Source organism: Aspergillus novofumigatus (assembly GCF_002847465.1).
Source record: "Aspergillus novofumigatus IBT 16806 chromosome Unknown P174scaffold_3, whole genome shotgun sequence".
Lineage (NCBI taxonomy): Eukaryota > Fungi > Ascomycota > Eurotiomycetes > Eurotiales > Aspergillaceae > Aspergillus > Aspergillus novofumigatus.
This window is the reverse complement of record NW_020194276.1, coordinates 2090615-2109680: the sequence shown is the minus strand read 5'-3', so window position 1 is coordinate 2109680 and position 19066 is coordinate 2090615. Positions and strand designations below refer to the sequence as shown.

General features: G+C 51.5%; 7 protein-coding genes across 7 annotated transcripts; 2 read left to right on the top strand and 5 right to left on the bottom strand.

Annotated features, from left to right (window-relative positions):
* Positions 1-710: 710 nt before the first annotated feature.
* P174DRAFT_429894 (uncharacterized protein) lies at positions 711-1837 on the top strand (the record flags this gene model as incomplete). Its single annotated transcript, XM_024825593.1, has 4 exons — positions 711-1069; positions 1166-1317; positions 1458-1594; positions 1703-1837. The coding sequence occupies 4 exons, from the start codon at positions 711-713 to the stop codon at positions 1835-1837; spliced, it is 783 nt and encodes a 260-aa protein (XP_024684130.1).
* A 1334-nt stretch (positions 1838-3171) lies between these two features.
* On the bottom strand, positions 3172-5096 carry P174DRAFT_511269 (uncharacterized protein; the record flags this gene model as incomplete). The annotated part of the gene is made up of 3 exons (XM_024831777.1): positions 4732-5096; positions 3389-4635; positions 3172-3359 (listed from the first exon to the last, which is right to left on the bottom strand). The coding sequence occupies exons 1-3, from the start codon at positions 4905-4907 to the stop codon at positions 3172-3174; spliced, it is 1611 nt and encodes a 536-aa protein (XP_024684129.1). The 5' UTR covers positions 4908-5096.
* A 366-nt stretch (positions 5097-5462) lies between these two features.
* Positions 5463-12002, bottom strand: P174DRAFT_368858 (putative ubiquitin-protein ligase E3 component (UBR1); the record flags this gene model as incomplete). The annotated part of the gene is made up of 2 exons (XM_024822249.1): positions 5463-5730; positions 5794-12002. 2 exons carry the CDS (start codon positions 12000-12002, stop codon positions 5463-5465), a joined length of 6477 nt encoding a protein of 2158 aa, XP_024684128.1.
* An 853-nt stretch (positions 12003-12855) lies between these two features.
* P174DRAFT_419462 (cytochrome b-c1 complex subunit 9) lies at positions 12856-13242 on the bottom strand (the record flags this gene model as incomplete). The annotated part of the gene is made up of 4 exons (XM_024824784.1): positions 12856-12915; positions 12992-13040; positions 13102-13167; positions 13229-13242. The coding sequence occupies 4 exons, from the start codon at positions 13240-13242 to the stop codon at positions 12856-12858; spliced, it is 189 nt and encodes a 62-aa protein (XP_024684127.1).
* Positions 13243-13563: 321 nt separating this feature from the next.
* Positions 13564-14806, top strand: P174DRAFT_440106 (putative RNA binding protein Pym). The gene has a single exon (XM_024826974.1). It carries the CDS (start codon positions 13688-13690, stop codon positions 14351-14353), a length of 666 nt encoding a protein of 221 aa, XP_024684126.1. The 5' UTR covers positions 13564-13687; the 3' UTR covers positions 14354-14806.
* hem14 (oxygen-dependent protoporphyrinogen oxidase) lies at positions 14787-16890 on the bottom strand. The gene is made up of 5 exons (XM_024826973.1): positions 16631-16890; positions 16490-16610; positions 16064-16421; positions 15733-15986; positions 14787-15668 (listed from the first exon to the last, which is right to left on the bottom strand). Exons 1-5 carry the CDS (start codon positions 16816-16818, stop codon positions 14877-14879), a joined length of 1713 nt encoding a protein of 570 aa, XP_024684125.1. The 5' UTR covers positions 16819-16890; the 3' UTR covers positions 14787-14876.
* Positions 16891-17044: 154 nt separating this feature from the next.
* Positions 17045-19045, bottom strand: P174DRAFT_449934 (mRNA-binding protein NAB2). Its single transcript, XM_024828894.1, has 2 exons — positions 18405-19045; positions 17045-18347 (listed from the first exon to the last, which is right to left on the bottom strand). The coding sequence occupies exons 1-2, from the start codon at positions 18827-18829 to the stop codon at positions 17294-17296; spliced, it is 1479 nt and encodes a 492-aa protein (XP_024684124.1). The 5' UTR covers positions 18830-19045; the 3' UTR covers positions 17045-17293.
* Positions 19046-19066: the final 21 nt, after the last annotated feature.

The following is a 19066-nucleotide window of genomic DNA, read 5'->3' as shown; positions in this document are numbered from 1 at the left end:
CATCACTGCTGGTAAGATCTTCTCGTAAACTTCCCGCCAGCCCCTCCCTGCTTAAGAGATACCACTTACAAATAGAGTGGAGATGAAGCTCGCCAGTGGCAAGTCGGCCGGTCACGTTTGCGCAGACGAAACAATTGAACGGAATGGGACCTGTATAATCCGGAGGAGCCAAAGCACCTCCGTCAGCACGAATGCTGGCAAGATCTTCCTTATAGACTTCCCACCAGCCCCTCCCTGCCTAGAAAGTAATATACTTGCCTGTAGATACATGGTCGTAAAATCGTTAAGGTGAGCGGCTTGATGTCATTCAGACAGTATAAGCGAAGGGAGACAGGCACACGACTGCTAGTCGGACTTTCTCGATCAGCTTCTGGCCAGCTCCTCCCTGTCAAACGAAGAGGATCACTTACCCGAGGGGACAACAGTCTATGATGCTGTGCATCCGTAGTACAAGTGAACCGCATATGGAAGCCTAAGAACTGCAGGACCAGAAGGCACCTCCCTCAGCAAGGTGTTTACACAATACTGGTATAAGATCCTTCCTCCCTACAAACTTCCCGCCAGCCCGCCCTGCCTATAGAGAAGTCACTTACCTAGGTAACGTTCAAATACCTGATTCCGCTCGAATGGAGCGGGATCAATCGGATGAGCTGATGAGATGAAAACCCTACACCACCGACGGATCCCCCACCACGTCCACTGTCAGCACAATGTCACAAAATGCTGGTAAGGTCTTCATAAAATTCCCACCAGCCCGCCCTCCTTATGGAAGTCACTTACCTGATCGTGGCATATGTTCGACTCTGTCTGAAAAGAGGGCAAGAAAGAAAGATCGAATGGTTGAAGTCCTACAACAACGGCCCACCCCCCAACGTCCACTATCAGCATTACTGCTGGTAAGATTTTTCCCTATGAACTTCCCGCCAGCCCGCCCTGCTCAAAGATCAGTCACTTACCTAGTGCGATGGTGTGTCTGCCGTTGTGTCAAGTGGACCGTCAAAGGAATATCGAAGAGATGGAGCCCTACATCAACAACCACCTCCGTCAGCACAGTGTTTCCACCATACTGGTAAGATCCATCCATATAAACTTCCCACCAGCCTCGCCCTGCTTAAAGAAATGTCACTTACCTGGTGTCACGACTCATTGGCTTTGTGCTGCGCAGGCGAATGGATCCCATCACGGAGGAAGCCCTGTATCAACACCACTTCCCTCAACACAGTGTTTCCACACAATACTGGTACAAGATCCTTCCTCTCGATAAACTTCCCGTCAGCCCCGCCCTGCCTATAGAGAAGTCACTTAATCGAAAATGCCGTATGATCAATATCGTATTTTGCAGAAGATGAATGGTGTTCGAACGAGGACCTGCACCAAACGACCACCCCCCAATGTCCACTATCAGCACAGTGTTTCCACAAACGCTGGTAAGATCCTTGCTATGAACTTCCCGCCAGCCCACCCTGCTCATAGACGAAGTCACTTACCTGACTATATGATGATCGAAGTTGCAAGCCACAACGAGACAAAGGTGGAACGTGTAAAATCCTACAACAAACGACCCACCCCCGCATCCACCGTCAGCAAATTGCTGGTAAGTTCCTTGCCATAGCTTCCCGCCAGCCCGCCCTGCTGATGGATCAAGTCTCTTACCTCTTATATCGTTATCAAAGGACAGAGAGACAGATGCCTGCATATACAGGGGCAGACAACCTGGATAAAAGTTAGGACAAGCTCGCAAGATTCTTTTGCTGTCGCACCTTTCAAATGGAGGGAAACTTACGTCGAGGATTGCATCACAGAGCCGGGAGCTTGTTGTGTCGTCACGACAGAGTGAGGTGTCTCAATAACCTATTCAACAGAAGGGACACAAAGGCCCCTTCGTCAGCACAATGACTGGTAAGGTCTTCCACCGTCTCCGCCGATCAACTAATCAATCCAGGGAAGTACTATGGCATGGCACGAAACGATATCAGACTTAGTACTGCTCAATTCCAACCGTTCTCTCGACTCTTAGACTGTCTGTGACAGCAGGCTGTGGCAAGAGGAGGAAGGCGGCAAGAAGCCGGCAGTGTGAACTATATGGAAGAGCTTGGTACAATCTGCGTATTTCGTGGATGGCAAGTGATGCGAACAAGAAAAGGACCACACAGCACAATATACAACAGACAAAGAACGCAAACTTGCAAGACACAAGTCAGATTCTCACGATTATCCGTCTTGCCCCAGGCATGTCCACCAGCAGAAGCCAAGGACCATGAAGGACCTCTAGGACATCTGCACGGGCAGTGAAGCTCGCAGCCTTGACATAGGCAAGGACTTAGTGGTAAGCTTCTTCTCGAGCTGTGGAGTGTGACAAGCTTGAAGTCAAGACCTTGTCAGCAGGCTTCACTGGGGCCGATGAGCTCGCAGCCAGGGCACATTATGACAGCCATAACTGAAAGAAGGAGCAGCCTTGAACGGATAACTCGGTGAACCCATGCCACCTCAATCCCTGGATGATAAAGAAGAAAAAAGCTCAGGTTCTTACCTGAAAGAATGAAGCTCTTGAATAGAGTCAAGCAGCTCTAACTTGGAGCTCAATTGATGAAGTCTCAAGTGAGTCCAAGTGGGAACAGGAGAGAAGGAAGAAAAAGAGAAAGAGAAGGACAAAGAAAAAGAAAGAAGTAGTGAGTCAAAAGATGAAACGAAGGAATAGTTCTAAGCTACTCATCTACAGGATAAAGCAACTCAGAGTGAAACGGAGAGTTGGAGTAAAGATGGAGGAAGATGGGGGTCGAGGGGATCTTATCCTGGAGAGAAACAAGCGAGCCTGGGAGAAAACCTTCGCGCGTCAGCACGGCATTCACAGGGCCATTAACGAAGACTGAGGTAATCGATGTGCACAGAGGACGAGGAGTGAGAGAAGAAAAAGAACCGGCAGAGACCCAGCAAGGTGAATGTGTTGATACGATGGTACTCTGTGCTCACACGATCAAATCACATAGTCGAGGACGGCAACAACAAAGTGGAAAACATGGGAAGATAAAACCTTCTGGGGTCTAGTTGCGGAGAACCATAAACAATGATTGTCGATATGCCTATAATAGAAACACAAAGTGGTGGAAATGAGTCAATTCGAAAGGATAGCCATGGAATCGTCCATACATGAATGCTACTGTTACAACAGAATCAGTCTTTCTTCCTCCCTTCCAGAACACGCAACACATCAGCTGCACTATTCTTGTCTCCTTTCTTCTTCTTTGGACCCCTCTTCCTCTTCTTGCTCCCTTCGTTTTCAAACACAACCGCCTCGTCATCTTCCTCATCTTCGTTGCGACTCCCTCCAAATCCAAAGTCCAAATCTGCAGCGTCCAGTGCTTCGCGGCGTCGAGCTTCCTCCAGAAACTTCTTTCGACGCAAGAGAGTTTCGTCATCCACGTCTTCCTCTCCTTCCCCAGAGACCGCCCCGCAGAGGGTGACGCCTGCCGCAAGGCAGCAGCCCGCTTTAACGCTGCCAGCAAAGTCGGATCCGTGGTTAGGGGGTTAGCACGACGGTCAGACTCTGGGGGTTCATCTTTTGCGGAGGTAGAGAAGTAATTGCGAGGTTTGTGCGGCTCGACAGCGGGGTTCTCTTCTTTCGCGCTAATGCTTGTCTTTTCTGTAGTTTGAATCTGTCCTTCGTCCTCATCCGAAGAACTATCGTCCTCATTCTCGTCTCCTAACGGGTTGTAATCGGCTCCTACACCCTCGAAGATATCGTCATCCTGATCCGTAGAAGGAGGGGCTGCTGCCTTAGCAGCGATTTCCGCTGGAACCTCCATACCCAGTGGCTTCGCGTCTTTTTCAGGTACAAGCAAGCCGTTACCTTCACCAGGCTTGTCGAGCCATCTCACTTTTCTCTTGGTCTTGCCCTCTGCATCCGTTATCACAAGCACCTCCCTCCGTCTCCCGTTCTCATCTTGCTCAATGAACCTTTTCTTCTCAACCTTGGATTCACCAATTCTCTTAAATTTGCCACCCAACGCTGGCTCAGGAGAATGCGACGTAGCAGTAGCAGCGGCCGCAGCCGCACGGCTCGCTTTTAACTCTCGTAGTATCTCATCCCGCGTTTTCTTCGCAGGCAGCAGCGGCGGCGCCATGGTTCCTTTCTTCTCCTTTTTTTCCTTCGGCGCAGAAGGTAACACCGTCTGCTCCTTCTCCTCCAAAACACGGTCGAATGCCTCATCCACGTCCTCAGCCTGATCCAGCCCTTCTTCATTCTGTGCTTCGGCCGAAGCCGGCACTTCCTCGGACGCTTTCGTTACATCCTCCCCTGCCTTGACACGCTTCAGAAGCTCCCAGTCTAGACCTTTCACCATGTGCGTGCTCTTAAGATCACCGCCCACCCCGAGCTCAGACCGTATCTTGTCAAACGTCGCCTGGTCGATCTGCCCCAGCTTAACCATCTCCTCCAACGCCTGAACGCGCTTCTCAATATCCGAGCCACTTTCATCTTGTTCTTGCCGCAGCAGCGCAGCTCGATCCTGATACCCTGTGGGCAATTTCGTGCCCTTGGGAGCGGCGGAGGACTTGAACCGTTTCGTAGGTGGCTGCTGGGACTCGCGGCGTTGTTCGGCCAATTGCCGGGAGAAATCGACTTTATTTACTGAGCGCCTAACCGTAGAAAGACAATTTAGTTAGCTTGCGGTTCATATTGCTCCTTTCTTCTCTCATAAGACTGTCCGTGGTTGACATGGGGGAGTTACATACGGTGTCATTGGGATGCTGGAGCGCATCCTTGATCCGAGGGCGAGTGCGCGCGGCGTCGCACCGGCCACGCCTGCATCTTGCTTCGGGGATGTTTCATCTACGGGACTTGTCTTGTTGGCTCTAGTGCTGGCAGAGGGTGTGTCTAGTACCAGTCGTCGGAACTGCTGGTTATTCATGACGGCAGAGAAGGTGATAATAGGTCGTAGAGGTAGAGAGACGGTCGTACAAGCAGAACTTCTGCGTCAATAGAGACATGTATGGTGTAGACGCTGAATCTAATATATTTTTCACAAGAGAACGAATTTTGGTTGTTCAGATTGCTTCCTCGTTCATTTCCTCTTCATCGCGTCCGATGTCCGACCGCGATAATCGTCGGGCGGAGTGGAAAAAAAGCGGCGCGGAGCTGGGTCGTTGCACTCCGCACGGGTACGTCAGGGTTCTTGGCGGCATTTGAGGTTAATACTTGCATTCCGTATGGCCAAGCCAAGCACTCTATACAGAAGAAAGAAGGGAAGCATTCCTACGAAAGATGGATGTTGAAGGATGGTGTAGTCTGCATATTGCAATTGAAGATTACTGCCGACTGTATCATCGCACGGAAATCCTAGTGAAAGGCATAAAGCTTTTATTTGGCGAGTTCAAGAGCTATGTGACACTAATTCCACATAGGAAGCTGTAAAAAGTACGAGAAGATTAGAGTATATCTACCGCTATTTCACCCACAAAATACTTTAAAGGGTTTCCCATCCGCCGTTATTGATGTCTGCCTCCAGCTTGCGACTGATAGTGGCAGGGATGTTGTGATTCAGCCACACATCACGGAGGAGTCGATCGTATCGTTTTTGATTGAGAATCAGTTGCCGGTTTCGTCGGAGTCCGGGATCAACTTCGCCATGGCGGTCAAGGTATGGAGCGAAATGCCAGGAGCCGTTCTTGTTATGGAGATAGAGGATCGCGCATTTGCGGATGTTGATGAAGAGACCCACGTTTTTGCCACATCTAGTTGTGCGCGAGTTAGCACTTATCGAAAGAGGGACTCGTAGGGGATGCATGATCACTCACTTCTGCAGATGCTGGTTACAGCCTCCTACTCTATTGTCCACCGAGCAGCACACAGCTTGCGAACAAAAGATATCTCCACAGAAAAGGCAAATACTTGGGTCGGTCAATTCCTTCTTCGTCTTCGGACACCGTCTCCGGTTGACTTCTTCGATCAAGATGTCATAGTGTTTCGGGAGCCCGATCAGCTCGAAGATAGCTGGATGAGGAAGACTTGGCCACAATTGGTGGTCAGTGATGCGGGTGCCTACGCGAGAGCTGTTCCAGTGAGAGATCCAGCCGGCAACCACGGCATCAAGCTCGTTGACTTTCTTCGCAGGGTTGAGAGACGAGAATATTTCGTCGAGAGAGGGAAGTTGCAGTAGTTTTGTCAGCCGGTCCAACTCTGAAGCTCCCATGTCGTTGAATCCAGCGGTCGGGAACTCGACGCCATGTTGGACGTGAAGCAGGATGACAACCTTTCGGAGGAAGGCTAGGGCGTAGCTTGATACCAGCCGTCTCAGTGCGATGATTATGCCTGGCGTTGCTGAGTCCTCGCCATCCTTGACGTAGCCACTGTCTGCAGCAAACGAAGATCCTTCATCATGACGGAATGAGTTCTCTCTCAACTCACCGACAATGGCGTTGAAGAAATGGCGAGTATACTCATACCGCTCATCCGATAGCTCAACGTCCAAGAGATAATGCGCGTCTCCGTGTTCGGCAAGTTCCTTCTTCAGTCCTTGCGGATGCAAGATGTAGGTCATGGCCACTTTGACGATTTCAGCCACATAGCACAGCTGGACGACGTGGCCTACATCAATCTTCAGCACGGACAACAGAGACAGGGAGCATTCTGCCAGGAAGACAAATGTATCCTTGGCCAGCATGGGCTCAATATCACGGGCGCCATCGAGCAGTGCTGTGCCGACCAAACAAGGATGGCCAACAAATAACTGGCAAATCTTCTGACGATGTATTTCCTGAAATTCATCGGCAGCACGGCTGTGATGACCGCCGCTCTTGTACAAACACCCGACTGCAGCATATGATAAGGCAGTCTCGGCCAGCACACGGAGATGAGTGAGCGTCAACTGGGGAATCTTATCGAGCAGAGTTGACCCTGCTTCCGATTCGACACCCCGCTGGGCGATTTCGACGGCGGCAATGCTGTAACCGAAGCTCGAGAACAAAGAGTCGGTGTGAACGAGATCGTCGTTACCGCTGTGGATAGTTTCAGGGGGGTGATTGAAGGTCGAATGGATGTGGTTCGTTCGGAGAGTCTTCTTAAGACGCTTGTAGATTTGCAAAAGCTCAAACATGGGGCTTTCATCCGGAGTCGACGTGACCGGTTGTAGTGGGCTGGATGCGCTGGCGTCTTCGTGGGATGGGAACAAACCTGGCATCGGCATTCTCACTTGAGGCGGGTGCTCCGTCGTCGGTGGCGGAGAACCGGACACCAATTGTTCAATCTGGTTGGCAAGGGGAGGAACAAACGCCCTTTGAAGGTAGTCAAGGAACATGTTATGATACGACTGCAGTTGCAACGAGTCCTTCTCTACAAGGATAGCATGATTCTGCGGCTGAGAGAGCGCAGTTCTGAGTTCTGTGCTTAGAAAGTCGTCAAATGCAACGGTGGTGCTAAGAGGGCCGGGATATGACTCCTCCTTGCCTTTCCAAACGATCGGAAGAAACGCGTTCCCCAGGGCCTTGCAAAGTGGACAGACGAATTCCTTAAGGAACAAGCGCTCAGGATGGTTTCGTGCGATTTGGTGCGTATGACGACGCTGGGTGGCTGCGTAATAGACTTCGAAACATGAATAGTGCATGATGTGCCCACAGCCAGTCGTCACAGGACCACGAACCGTGTTCTTCGCGTCGAACCCTTTGCTAAGACCAATCTTCTCACTGATGACCTCACCGCCAGTAGAGTCCAGTCGTTTCACGGTGACCTGGTTCTCACCTGCTACACCGAACGGCCGGATGTCCTCAGCAGACTTGTCAAGACTTAACGGTGTCTTGAGCACCTCTCTGATCCAGTCGGGATCCTGAACGTCAGTCTGTCGCAGAATATTGCTGTCCTGAACCAGGGCAAATGTGCCGTATAGCCTCGAATCATTCGTTTCTTCCTGACAGAGAATGCAGGTTCCACTGGGGTACTTCCAGAGCTTGGCCTCGGGAGCGGCCTCGGGCTCCGACTCAAGATCGCTGAAATCCTCCTCTCCCCAATCAATGGCGCCTTGACTGTTCAGGAAATTCTGCTGCTGTTGTTGAAACTGAGCCATCACCCTTGCCTGCCGCTCAAGTGCTTGTTTCTTCTTTAACTCCTTCTCACTATCAACATCAATGGCAGGAGAATTCGTGTCCACTCTGTCGAATGGGAACGTCAAGTAAGCCGTAGCAGAAGCATACGCCCGTGGGCGCTTCTGCCACAGACGCTTGAGAATGTGACGAATCTTCGGCCCGCAGGCAGAGAATTCGGGCATGACGGATATCTTCTCTAGCAAGCCGATGATGGTCAGATTGCCCGCCTGAGTTCCTCTGGCTCTGGACAATGCATTAGAGATGAATGATTCCCTCGCCTCATCTGCCATCTCGTCCTCCTGACTATTGTCCTCAAGGGTGGCGGCCAGGACGAGATGTAATACCACTTGAAGGAAGGTCTCAACGCGGGTAGGTGGGATGTTCGGCGAACATTCCTTTGACGACATGACATAATCGAGGCAATGATGGATAAGCTGAGCGAAAAGCGCAGTCCTCGTGAAATGGGAAAGATCAGAGAAAGCGCCGGAAGTGATAGGTCGCAGATGTGGCTCAAAAACGATATCTGACGCTTTCTTTCCCGTCTTTTTAGCTACCCATTCCCTGTAGATGCTCTCTGCCTCATCTCGCTGATTTTTGGTGTAATGAGCGCTATAGGGGTCAATGAGATCAATATATTCAGGCTTGAGCTCAAAAGTGCCAGTGTCGTTCAGCCCTTCAGGTGGACGGAATCCTGCAACCTCTTCCAAGGTCTCTTGGAACATGCTCGAATCAAGTAGTTTATCACTCAAGCGCGTTGATAGGTCGGAGAATGAAAGAGGCTTGAAGCATAAAACATGGGCAATGTCTCTTCGGATGCTGTCACGAGTCACAGTTTCGTTATCGTCGATGGCCTCGAGTGAATTTCGGTCAGTCAGCAGGATGATCAATAAATGCACAAACTCCTCGGCTACATCAATGATCTGCGCGTCCTCGTAGCCAGCACGTGGAGTATAGTTTCTGGTCATCCAGTCCACCATGCCGAAACGATCTGCTATCGATGCCAGAACCCGGCTTGGATCGCAGGTCACTAAAGCGGTCTGCAGCAGAAAGATATCGCGGTAATACGCAAAGTCACGCGATGACACCCCACGATATTGCGACATCTGATGCCGAAGACTGAGGCCATTGCGAACCCACATTCCGGCCTTCATCTGTGCCAGCCACGCGCATACTCTCAATGGGTAGTCAAACATTGTAAGCAGCAAGTCATCGGGAGTGAGGGAGCTGTCGCGAATAATATTGTCGTTGGCCATGCGAGCGGCACCTAAGAGAACATCGCGCATTTGAACGTCGCTCACATTACGCGCACATTCGAGCAACCACGAGAGTGTGTAATGCAGTGCATGGTGAAAGCTGATAGACCCCTTTTCGACGACAAAGTCCACCACGCGATGACGCGGAATTTGGCCAGTGTGGTCGACCTCGAAATCAAAGCACGGCAGCAGCTTGAAACGGACGTACTCTTTGACCTCTGCCTGCTCGAATCGCTGGCGCTCCAACCCGGCGGAGTGAACTATTGCCGAAACAGTAGCCATTCGGATTGCCCTGAACAGATTCTTTCCACCATCGACTTCAGGATTGCGGAAAGCTTCACAGAACTGGCGGCAGAGACGATTGATTTCTCGCATCAGAATCGAAGCGCTTATCCAGGCGTCTGGCTCGTACTCAACATGTTCCCCAACTGCGCGGATATTCGGACAGATACCCTGGGAAAGCTTGACAAGGTCTAGGAATTGAGAAAGATATTGCTCCTCAGTACGAACGTGGTGCTGTACATACTCGGATTGCAAAAGGTAACGCAGATCCAGGAAGAAGTGGTAAAGGCGCCGGTTGGTGACTGTGCCTGCGTCAAACGCCAATGTTGCGTTCGGATTGACCTCATATGCCTCGCCGACCTGTCTTGTGGTCAAGAACGTGTACAGGATAGCCATCACCTTGGTCAAAAAGTTTCCACGCCGCACGATCTCTTCAGTTATCGACGGCGTTGTGAGGATCTGCAAGGAAAGGTTCACAATAGAGTGATCTGGCTCTCTATCGGCAATGAGGTATAATTGCGCCAATGCGGTGTAGAGGGCCGACATGCGCAGGCCCAAAATTCGTTTGAATTGCGGAACACTGACCACGGTGCCGATGTAAAGATCGCGAAGATCAGTGCGCGTTTTCTTCCACAGTCTCAGATCGAAGAGAATCATCCAGTCCAGTCGCGTACGCTGATAAAAGTCCTCGTAGACAGGTACGTTCTCCCTGCACGAAAAGCCAGCAGGTCGAGCCAGCCAATACCCTGGCGCCCTGGCTGGAGGGGGCTTGACCACCCCGGAGGGAGTTTTAGGAATGGCAACGGTGGAGATGTCAGCGCATTCACCGCTGTCGTCAGCGCTGTGCTCGTCACCGGCCGGATGCATGTCGTGCTGAGCCTGTTGTGCGTCCTGCGCTGGAGACTGCTCTTGCTGCGCTTGCAATTCCTCCCGTTCCCGTCGTTCCTGCTCATCCATCAATGCCATCCGCCTCTGACGCAGATCCTCGAGGATAGTCGCCATTTCGAAGGTTACGGTGTTATCAGCATTGCCCATGACCATATCTTCATCGTCCTCCACCTCTTCTCGCAATCTGTTCAAATCGATCTCCATCTCCTCGTCCTCGTCATCCGCATCTTCATGCGTCTCGGCATGATCCTCGTCATCGTCGCCCTCTCCTTCGTCATTACCATTACCATTACCTTCCTCATCATCGTCAATGTCCGCTTCAGGCGCGAACATCACTTGAGCTTGAGGGGCAACGGCAGCCAGCATTAACGTGCGGTATGGCGAATGATCCTGCCTTGCGTGGTCATCGATGCCTTTCAATCCAATACTGGCGTTATAGGCACCACTGCCTTGTCGCCAAGGACTAAGAAGCTCTTCGCAGATTACGTGCCGCAAAATCTGATCGTCTTCCAGTACGGTGCACCCCGCAATATCAGAAAGCCATTCGACAATAGTTCCGCACATTTGCTCGCGGAATGTATCGCGAGCAGATCGCACTGTAGTGGTAACCTTGATCTGCTCGAGGACTTGGGATACCTTCAGCAGTTGGGCCAAATCCTTGGATTGTCTGACCACGGTCCTCCCAATGTCATTGGTTTCGTAGGCCTTTTTCTCACCAAAGCGGATTCGTTCCCGGCAAGCCCGAGCGACCTGATTAGCTACGTCCCGAATAGTATGTTTCTCATCATTCCAGAGGGCACAAGCCCATTCCGGTTCTTCCTCCGCCTGATCTCCACCACCATACCAATCTCCGGTGAGACGGGATGCCACTTCATCCTGTCTTATGCCATCCTCTGTCTTGGGTAACCTCAGCTGTTCCGGAGAGCACGAAATGACATCGCAAAAATAGTCCATCACTCGGGAAATCGTAAGTCTGATATTTTCCGCCCAATCCGGGGGCAGGTGAGTCTGAGCGCGCTGCTTGCCCTTGGTGTCGCCGCGATCGGTATGAATCGCGCAGAACAAAGGATACCGCCAGGCTTCATCGTCGCCGCAGTCGCAGCAACCACAGTTACCCGACGATAGCGAAATCTGGTACTGATGGCCTGAGTGGTCAGAGGCGTCAAAGCATTTACTACACAAGACGCACGTATCATCGACGGCACAGGTAACGCATCGATATGTTGCCTCCCCGGCTCGGAAAATATGACCGCATCGCTTTCCCCGCGCAGCTTCGGTGTACTCTGCTCCTTCTTGAGCACCTTGTGCTTCAGCTAGCTTCCATGGTCCTTCCGGAAACCCGTTCGGGAAGAGCTGGCGTAAACGGTCTTCATCGAAGCCTACTAGCGAACGAAAGAGGAGCTCGAGCAGATCTCGCTCGGCCTCGGGTCCATAGCGACAACCGTGTTCGAAGGGAAGCCGAAGGAGGCCTTCACCAAGTTTTCTCTCACATTCCGTGAGCATCATTCAGCTTGGTATAAATGTAGATCCAACTCTCATTCAGCTCCCCAAAGCGGGAGTCAGCACTGCGTAGAGTCGGTTGTGGTGAGACGAAACTCCGTGCGGCGGCGGGACAATGAGAGTGATTCCGAATGTTCCACTGCGTATGGATAGATAAATTGGCAGGAAAGCGTTGACGTCGTGAAGGTCGCTAAAATAGACAGACAAACAGACGATATATGGAACAAGAAGATCTGGAGATAGTGTAAACCTAAACTCAAAACAAAAAAAATAAACGTATTAGTTGGCGGGTGAATTAGAATATGGGAGAAGGATATGATCCTCGGCGGGGCGAAGAGCTCTGGGTAAGCCTGACTGAACACAGCTGTACAGATCAAACTCACTAATAAACAGCTTCAGATCATGAGAATCTTCCAAACTCTCTTCCTCTGTAAGTCCACTAGATCAAAGCTATGAAGGACAGGCAAAAAAGATATTACAATAAGAAGAAGTAAAGCCCAGTGTGTTGATGAGCAGCAGCAGCTACCTATGATTGCATCGTAGCACGCAAACAGCGGGTGACCGCTGAATGTCTTTTGCCGCCACTGAATCCCCATTCGCGCATCATTCTCCCCACTAGAAAAGGACTTGATAGGCAGCGTTCCACTTTCTGAAGAACAAGGATCGAACCAATTGATGATGAAGGGTTGGTTACAGCTTTTCCAAATTCTATTGCATACAATCGGGCTGAAAATAATAACAACAATTCCCCCTCTGTACTCAGCAGTAATATAACATAGGCGTCAGGCAACATCCCCCAAGGATGCAGCTGACGAGAATTGGTGCTGCATCTCTATTCCTCTAGCGAGCATCCACAAATCTAGTCTTCTTCTTCCTCCTCCTTGTTCATGTAACGGTGCTTGATGTCCTTCCATTGCCGCTGTAACGCGTGTGTCATCAGTCAAACGTTCCGCCAGTGTCTCAGAAAGGGACAGGTATCGACGAAGGCAACGTACACCGCGGTTCATAGTATCCCAGATCTTGTTGGAAGTAGTGTCAAAGGCCCTATTCGGATAGCATTGTCAACGATTGTGTCTCTTCGGGTCCAATCGGGTTGCAAACGTACATCTCGAAAGCGAAGGCACCGGCAAAGATGGTGGTCAGGTATACCGCGTTTCTGCGGATCAGGCCCCTATTAATCGCAAAAAATAGGCTAGGTTAGCGATGCTCGAAAGTCGTCCTCAAAGGATCACGTATGGGAAGACATGCTGGTAGATAGCGGAAGCGATCTGTGACGGAGGGACCGGAGTTAGCCAATTGCACATTCAGCATTCACAATACAACTTCAGCAGTACTTACAGCACCGGCCATTGCGACTTTGAATGACTTAGATGAGAGGAGGGCGAGAAAACAGGAAGACGAGCAAACCCAGTTGCAGACGAGCGAGGTACTGCCAAACGGAGAGGTTGAATTGAAGTTTCGAGCCGGAGCGAAAAGCAGCAGCGGGAATCACCGGGTCGCTGATTGGTCGACCGGAACAAGTCTCACGCAGAGCCTCCGGGTGTCCGCCTCTAGCATTTCTCGCTCAACAATCAATAATACCAACCCTTCAGTTGATAGTCTTCCTTCTAGGCTGACACTCACTGCTAAGCAAAATTATCTCAATCTTCGATTTGCGAGCGATTACTACAACTCTGCTAGATCAAGCCTTAATGGCGTCCACAAATTCCGGCATCACCACTGACGCCTCAACCGGCGAACGTTACATCCCCTCTTCAGTCCGTCCGGACGGTTCCAAGCGTCGCGAGATCAAAGTTCGGCCAGGTTACCGGCCACCAGAAGATGTCGAACTGTACAAGAATCGCGCCGCAGCGGCTTGGCGAAACCGTGGTTCTGGCGGGGTTCCAGGCGCCGAGGGATTGACCGAGGCGAGCGAAAACAAAGCCAACACAGCAGCCAGCAACAAGAACGCGAAGCGGCGAGAGGCGAAGAAAAAGGCCAAGGCGGCGCAGGAGTCCGAGCCCGCTTTGACGTCGACTCCGGCCAATGGACAGAGTGTGCGGGATCTGGAGAACTGGCGTTCGGGTGCGTCTGCTGAGAAAAAAGACTCTACCGCTGAGGCGCAGCCCGAAGTCGATCCTGAAGCGGAGAAGGAGAAGAAAGCACGGAACCTGAAGAAGAAGCTCAGACAGGCGCGTGATCTGCGGGACAAGAAGAACCAGGGCGAGGCGCTGCTGCCCGAGCAGTTGGAGAAAGTGATCAAGATCCAGGAGTTGATTCGTCAGCTTGATGCACTGGGCTTTGATGCTAATGGCGACAAGAAGGACTCTACTGAAGAGAAAGAGAAGGAGAAGGAGAAGGAGAAGGAGGGTGCCTGAACGAAATTGTGAGCAACATGCTTCTGAATCAACAGAACGGACTGCGCACTACTGTTCGAGTCTTTCAGCAGTACTCGACATCTCAACTCTCGGATCGCTGCACAGTCTTCTCTCAATACGCTATCATACATGGCTGCCGGACATATGTGTATGGCCGTGACTACAGGTGTCTTATCTCCGGCAGCAACGACAGCCTTGGCTCCCAGGCGCCGTACGTCCATCACCCGTTGGAGGAGGGATTATGGGCAGACGACGACAACACGTCCTCGTCCGAATCAGTCTCAATTGAATGAACTCGAACTACGCTGGGCTGGTATGGTCAAAGATGAAGAGTGATTATCTCAAATTGACTCGTCCGCAGATCACCCACACATCCGTACCAATGTGTTCAAATGCCCGATAGTCATCAAATTACAGACTAGGAAAGATTTTAGTGCATTCAATGGTCATTCCATTATTCTTTCTATTTGCAAGATAGCGCATATTGTACAGTTGTGCAAGGGCAAGGGTGCCCCGACACTAACTAGAAGAGATAATTGCGTTCCGACCTGTAAGTCTCTGTTATTCGCACAGGAGAGGTTGGTATACCGCCCTCTAATTCCCAGCCCTGCCAGTTGTACCTAATCCAGGGAACATCACTGCTCGGTGCATCGAGCTTAAGTGCGCCAACACCGTACGACGCAGCCATGTACGCCTGCCGAACACAATCCATCACCCCCACGCCATTATACCAATTTCCAGCCAGAGTCAACCGATTGTTGAAATCCTGGCGCACTGTTTGTGAAAGGTCCCGCATGCGCGACAGATGACCGACCGTGTACTGGGGAATAGCTTGACGTTGCAGTTTAACAGCAGCCTGAAGAGGCTGCTCGGTGATGCCAAGATGTCTATTGAGCAGGATTTGGCACATCCCAATGGCGGTATCCGGGTCTGGGTAGTCTGACGTCTTCCAGCCATCCCAATAATGCCCTCCCAGCATGACGGTGAGCTTGGTGCAAGGCACTGTGTCCTGGCCTACACTAGAGTCGGAACCGAAGATCACCCCTAGGGCCATCTCGGGATTCTGTTCGAACGGAACCGACTGCGGGATCAAGTAGCCGAATCCGTTGACAGGGAGTAGATTGGGATTCTCATACAGAATGTTGACAACCATCACACTCACGGCGTAGTTGTGTTCTTGCAATTGGCGAATCGAGTTTTGAGGCAGCCTCTGCCCCGACCTTGTAGGCGTGGCCAACTGCTGTGCCAGGTTGGGCGGCGGGTTCGTTGCAATCACGCGGTTATGAGTATTCGACTTCCTCTCTCCGAAGTGGATCTGTGACAAGCATATCAGCGACGAACTTATGTAGTTATCTCTTACTCAGAAAAGTTACACTTACGGTCAGATCGGAGTTGACGGGATTTGTGCTGATAGCCTTCACCTCTGTACCGGTCAACAACTCCACTTTCCTGGATTTGCGCAATGCCGCAGCCAAGGCATCAGTAAGCTGCTGCACGCCGTTTTTGAAGGTGATAACACTGGCGTCTCTGACCAGCGTCTTCAAACTACTCCAATAGCTCTTCTGCTTTGTCGCAGCCAGCGAGTGCAGCGCCAGCCAATCATCCATCAGATTGTACGTGATATCTGAGGTGGCTGCATGTACAAGGCCCCAATTATGCGGCGGTCATCATGCTCAAGGTCCCTGTAGGTTCCCAGCAGGGTCTGCGCACTCAGCCGGTCAATATCGCCGGCGTAGATACCATGATACACGGCCGAGACTATGTTATCTGCGATCTCGGGGGCAAGTCGCCGAGAAATAAAGTCCCTCACAGACTCGTCGGAGTCCACAGACTTGGGCCCCGGAGGCAGCTTCATTGGCTCCGTCACAACACTTCGCACGAGTTTGTCAAAGACAGGTTCCGTAAGCAATGTCCGAAAGTTCGAGTAGAGGTCTGAGAACCGGCTACGGCTGGGATCGCGACCAGGCATGCGAACAAGGTGATCGGGGTAGTAAATGTATCGATTTTGGGCCGCGGGGGACGACCTGGCCGTGATCAACACATCCTCGAGTAATTCTAGCTCGACCAGCTGCAAGACAAAAACAACAATGGGTTAGCTATCCGGATAACTACCAGAGGAGTATGTTTTTCCCGTACCAAGTCAAGAAGTGGGAGACACGCGGGAGTTGCAGCCCGCAGGGTCCTTGGCCCATATTCAAATACAACTTTCCCATCATTGTCGCCGACAGGGATGGTTTCCGACATCATCCAGCCCCGACTCGCTGTTGTTTCTCGTACAGAGTGATCTTGGTGCATTTTGGATCCTGCGACAAGCGGAAGGCCGTCGCCAGACCTGTGATGCCACCTCCTATAACCGCGGCGTTGTAGGTGCCTGTATGCAGTGAGTGCTTCTGGCCATTGCGGGCGAACGCCAATGGCGTCCGCGCTGCCCTCAGTGCACGGCTAGGGGCACATGGCAGTCGCATCTCAGTGATGGTGTGTAGGGAAGGCTATCGAAGGGAAGTTGAAGGAACAGCATGATTGAGTGAGGCACGATCATGCAAGAGGACATCTCCAACTTCCGACCCCCGGCGGTAAATTACCAGTAAGTATGGTAAACCTCAGTACAACCGCCATATTGCTCAATATTGTCGAATATTTCTTTGAGAGGTACAGCTACAGGTGCTCATTGATAGAAGAGAATTTAGGTATGACGCATTTCGAAGCCGTTCATGGATACCCATATTCTATTTACAAGCCAACATGATGTTCTGTCATTACACTGCTCCCATGAATCGGTGAGAAAATCAACAAACGCCCTTCCAGCCAGCCATCGTCCACAAATGAGAATAATACATGAGAATCAAGCTCGGACAATCTGTTTTGAAGCAAAGTTCTAGTTCAACTGAGGCCCCGTGTATGACCATTCAAAATTAGGAGATATCGTAGCGTTCGGGGGTATCACGTTATAATTTCCTGGTTCTGATTGCCATCCTCGCTGGCAGCACCCGGCTTGATCAGCTCTTCAGCAGCATCCTCATCTGAAACAAACTTTCTCTCGCTGACACGGGGCTTGTTCTGATCCGGAGTCCAGACTTTGTCGGAGAAGGCACCTTTCTGGCCTTCCGCATGCTTGTAAGGACAGTTTGGGTTGAGGCATGGGTTGAATTTGCAAGGTGTTTGAAGATGGGTGAATTGGCAACCTTCTGCAGTGCAGTCGGCACCGTTGCGGCACAGAGGTTTTGACGGGTGTTTGAAGGAGCAGTGAGGGTTGGTACAATGGGGGAAGAACTTGCAGAGCTCCTCGGCCTGGTGTGCGGACTTGACGGCGGGAGAAGGATGGCGCCCTGTACATTTCCGGTTTTTGCACGCGGCGCCGTATGAGCATATATCGGCCACGTCCACAGGAGTGCCTTCCGGGGCAGCCGGCGACTGGTGCGCAAAGGGGCAGTCTTTTCTGGTACAGCGAAGATTGAAGCGGCAGACACTGTCGGTATTGCTCTCATCCTGTGCGCCATCAGGCTTGGTGTCCATGTCGCCGTCGGTGGGTGATTTTGCCGAGACGCCATGGTGCTGGGCACGATTAGAGACGTTACCATGCGGGCGTCCTTGACGCTCAACACGGTCGAACAAGGAGCGCCCTTGTTGCTGTTGGTTGTTTTGTTGAAAGGCCGGGTTGATCGCAGGTGAGACAAATCCCGGCATGAGCTGCGCCATCATCCGAGCTTGTTCCTCGAGCAGCGACATCAAGTGCATCTGATCTTGCGGGCTCATGTTCATCATCGATTGGGCGGCACCCATGGGCAGTCCGTTATTCATTTGCCGCCTACCCCCACCGTTCTGATGAGGCCGTCCTTTGGTGTGGTCCCGACCATGAGAATTGATCCGGCCATGTTGACCGCGGACACGGTGTAAAGTTGAGTCACTGTTGCGATCTAAAGCTCTGTTGATCTGGTTCAACATCCGACCCCTCCCAGCTTGGCGGCCGCCACGCATCGCCTTCGGTCCTGTAGGTCTGAGTCCATCATTGTTAGCTGAAGTCCGTGACACGTGCCTCAGAGCGGCAACCCACATCGAATCGTCCGTGTGCGAGCCATCAACCATGTTCATAGTCGCATCCTGATCTCCTCCTCCATTACCCTCTTGCGAGGTCGCTGTTTGGTCGTTGAACGACGGGATAGCCTGTGCCGTCTCGTTTGCGACCGGTGCGCCACCGCCGTTGATCTGTCGATTAAGGACTTCGACCTGTTCGAAGAGCCACCTTGAGAACTCCAAAGCCTGTGTATCTCCTTCACTGCCAAGGCCGAGCAAATCATTGGAAAGTTCGTCTGCGATCTGTTCTTGACTTTTGCCATTGACTAGCATCAGGATAATGTATTCAATCAAAGCTGAATCATCACCGCCGTCGGAGGTCCAACCCATCTCTGCGAGTTTGGGCTGGATGGCATTGCTCAAGGCCTCCGCGAGAGGGGTACCAGCCGCGATTTCTGTTGTCATTGTGAAGAGCGTGTGGTGTTGAATGCGATCGATGCAAAGGATTGACGGCCGTACAATAATAGGTCCCGCGCCACCCGTTCAAAGGAAGGTGCTATCGCAACAAAATCTGCTTCTGCTATAGCAAGAAGAACCAAGTACAAATCGCAGCCTATGCAAAATTGTGATCTTTAGGTAAAGAAGGGTCAAAGAAGGAGTAACACGAGTCGCCTGTTTTGGGAATATCCTATGAGACTTCTT

What these genes read in the sequence shown, in the direction of transcription:
- P174DRAFT_440106 (XM_024826974.1), top strand. Translation starts at nt 13,688, where the DNA reads ATGGCGTCCACAAATTCCGGCATCACCACTGACGCCTCAACCGGCGAA.
- hem14 (XM_024826973.1), bottom strand. Translation starts at nt 16,818, where the DNA reads ATGCGACTGCCATGTGCCCCTAGCCGTGCACTGAGGGCAGCGCGGACG. An exon ending in CGGCGATATTGACCGGCTGA is followed by an intron (nt 15,987 to 16,063) that starts GTGCGCAGACCC and finishes TTGTACATGCAG; the next exon opens with CCACCTCAGATATCACGTAC. An exon ending in CCGTCAACTCCGATCTGACC is followed by an intron (nt 15,669 to 15,732) that starts GTAAGTGTAACT and finishes TGCTTGTCACAG; the next exon opens with ATCCACTTCGGAGAGAGGAA.
- P174DRAFT_449934 (XM_024828894.1), bottom strand. Translation starts at nt 18,829, where the DNA reads ATGACAACAGAAATCGCGGCTGGTACCCCTCTCGCGGAGGCCTTGAGC. An exon ending in TCGCACACGGACGATTCGAT is followed by an intron (nt 18,348 to 18,404) that starts GTGGGTTGCCGC and finishes TGATGGACTCAG; the next exon opens with ACCTACAGGACCGAAGGCGA.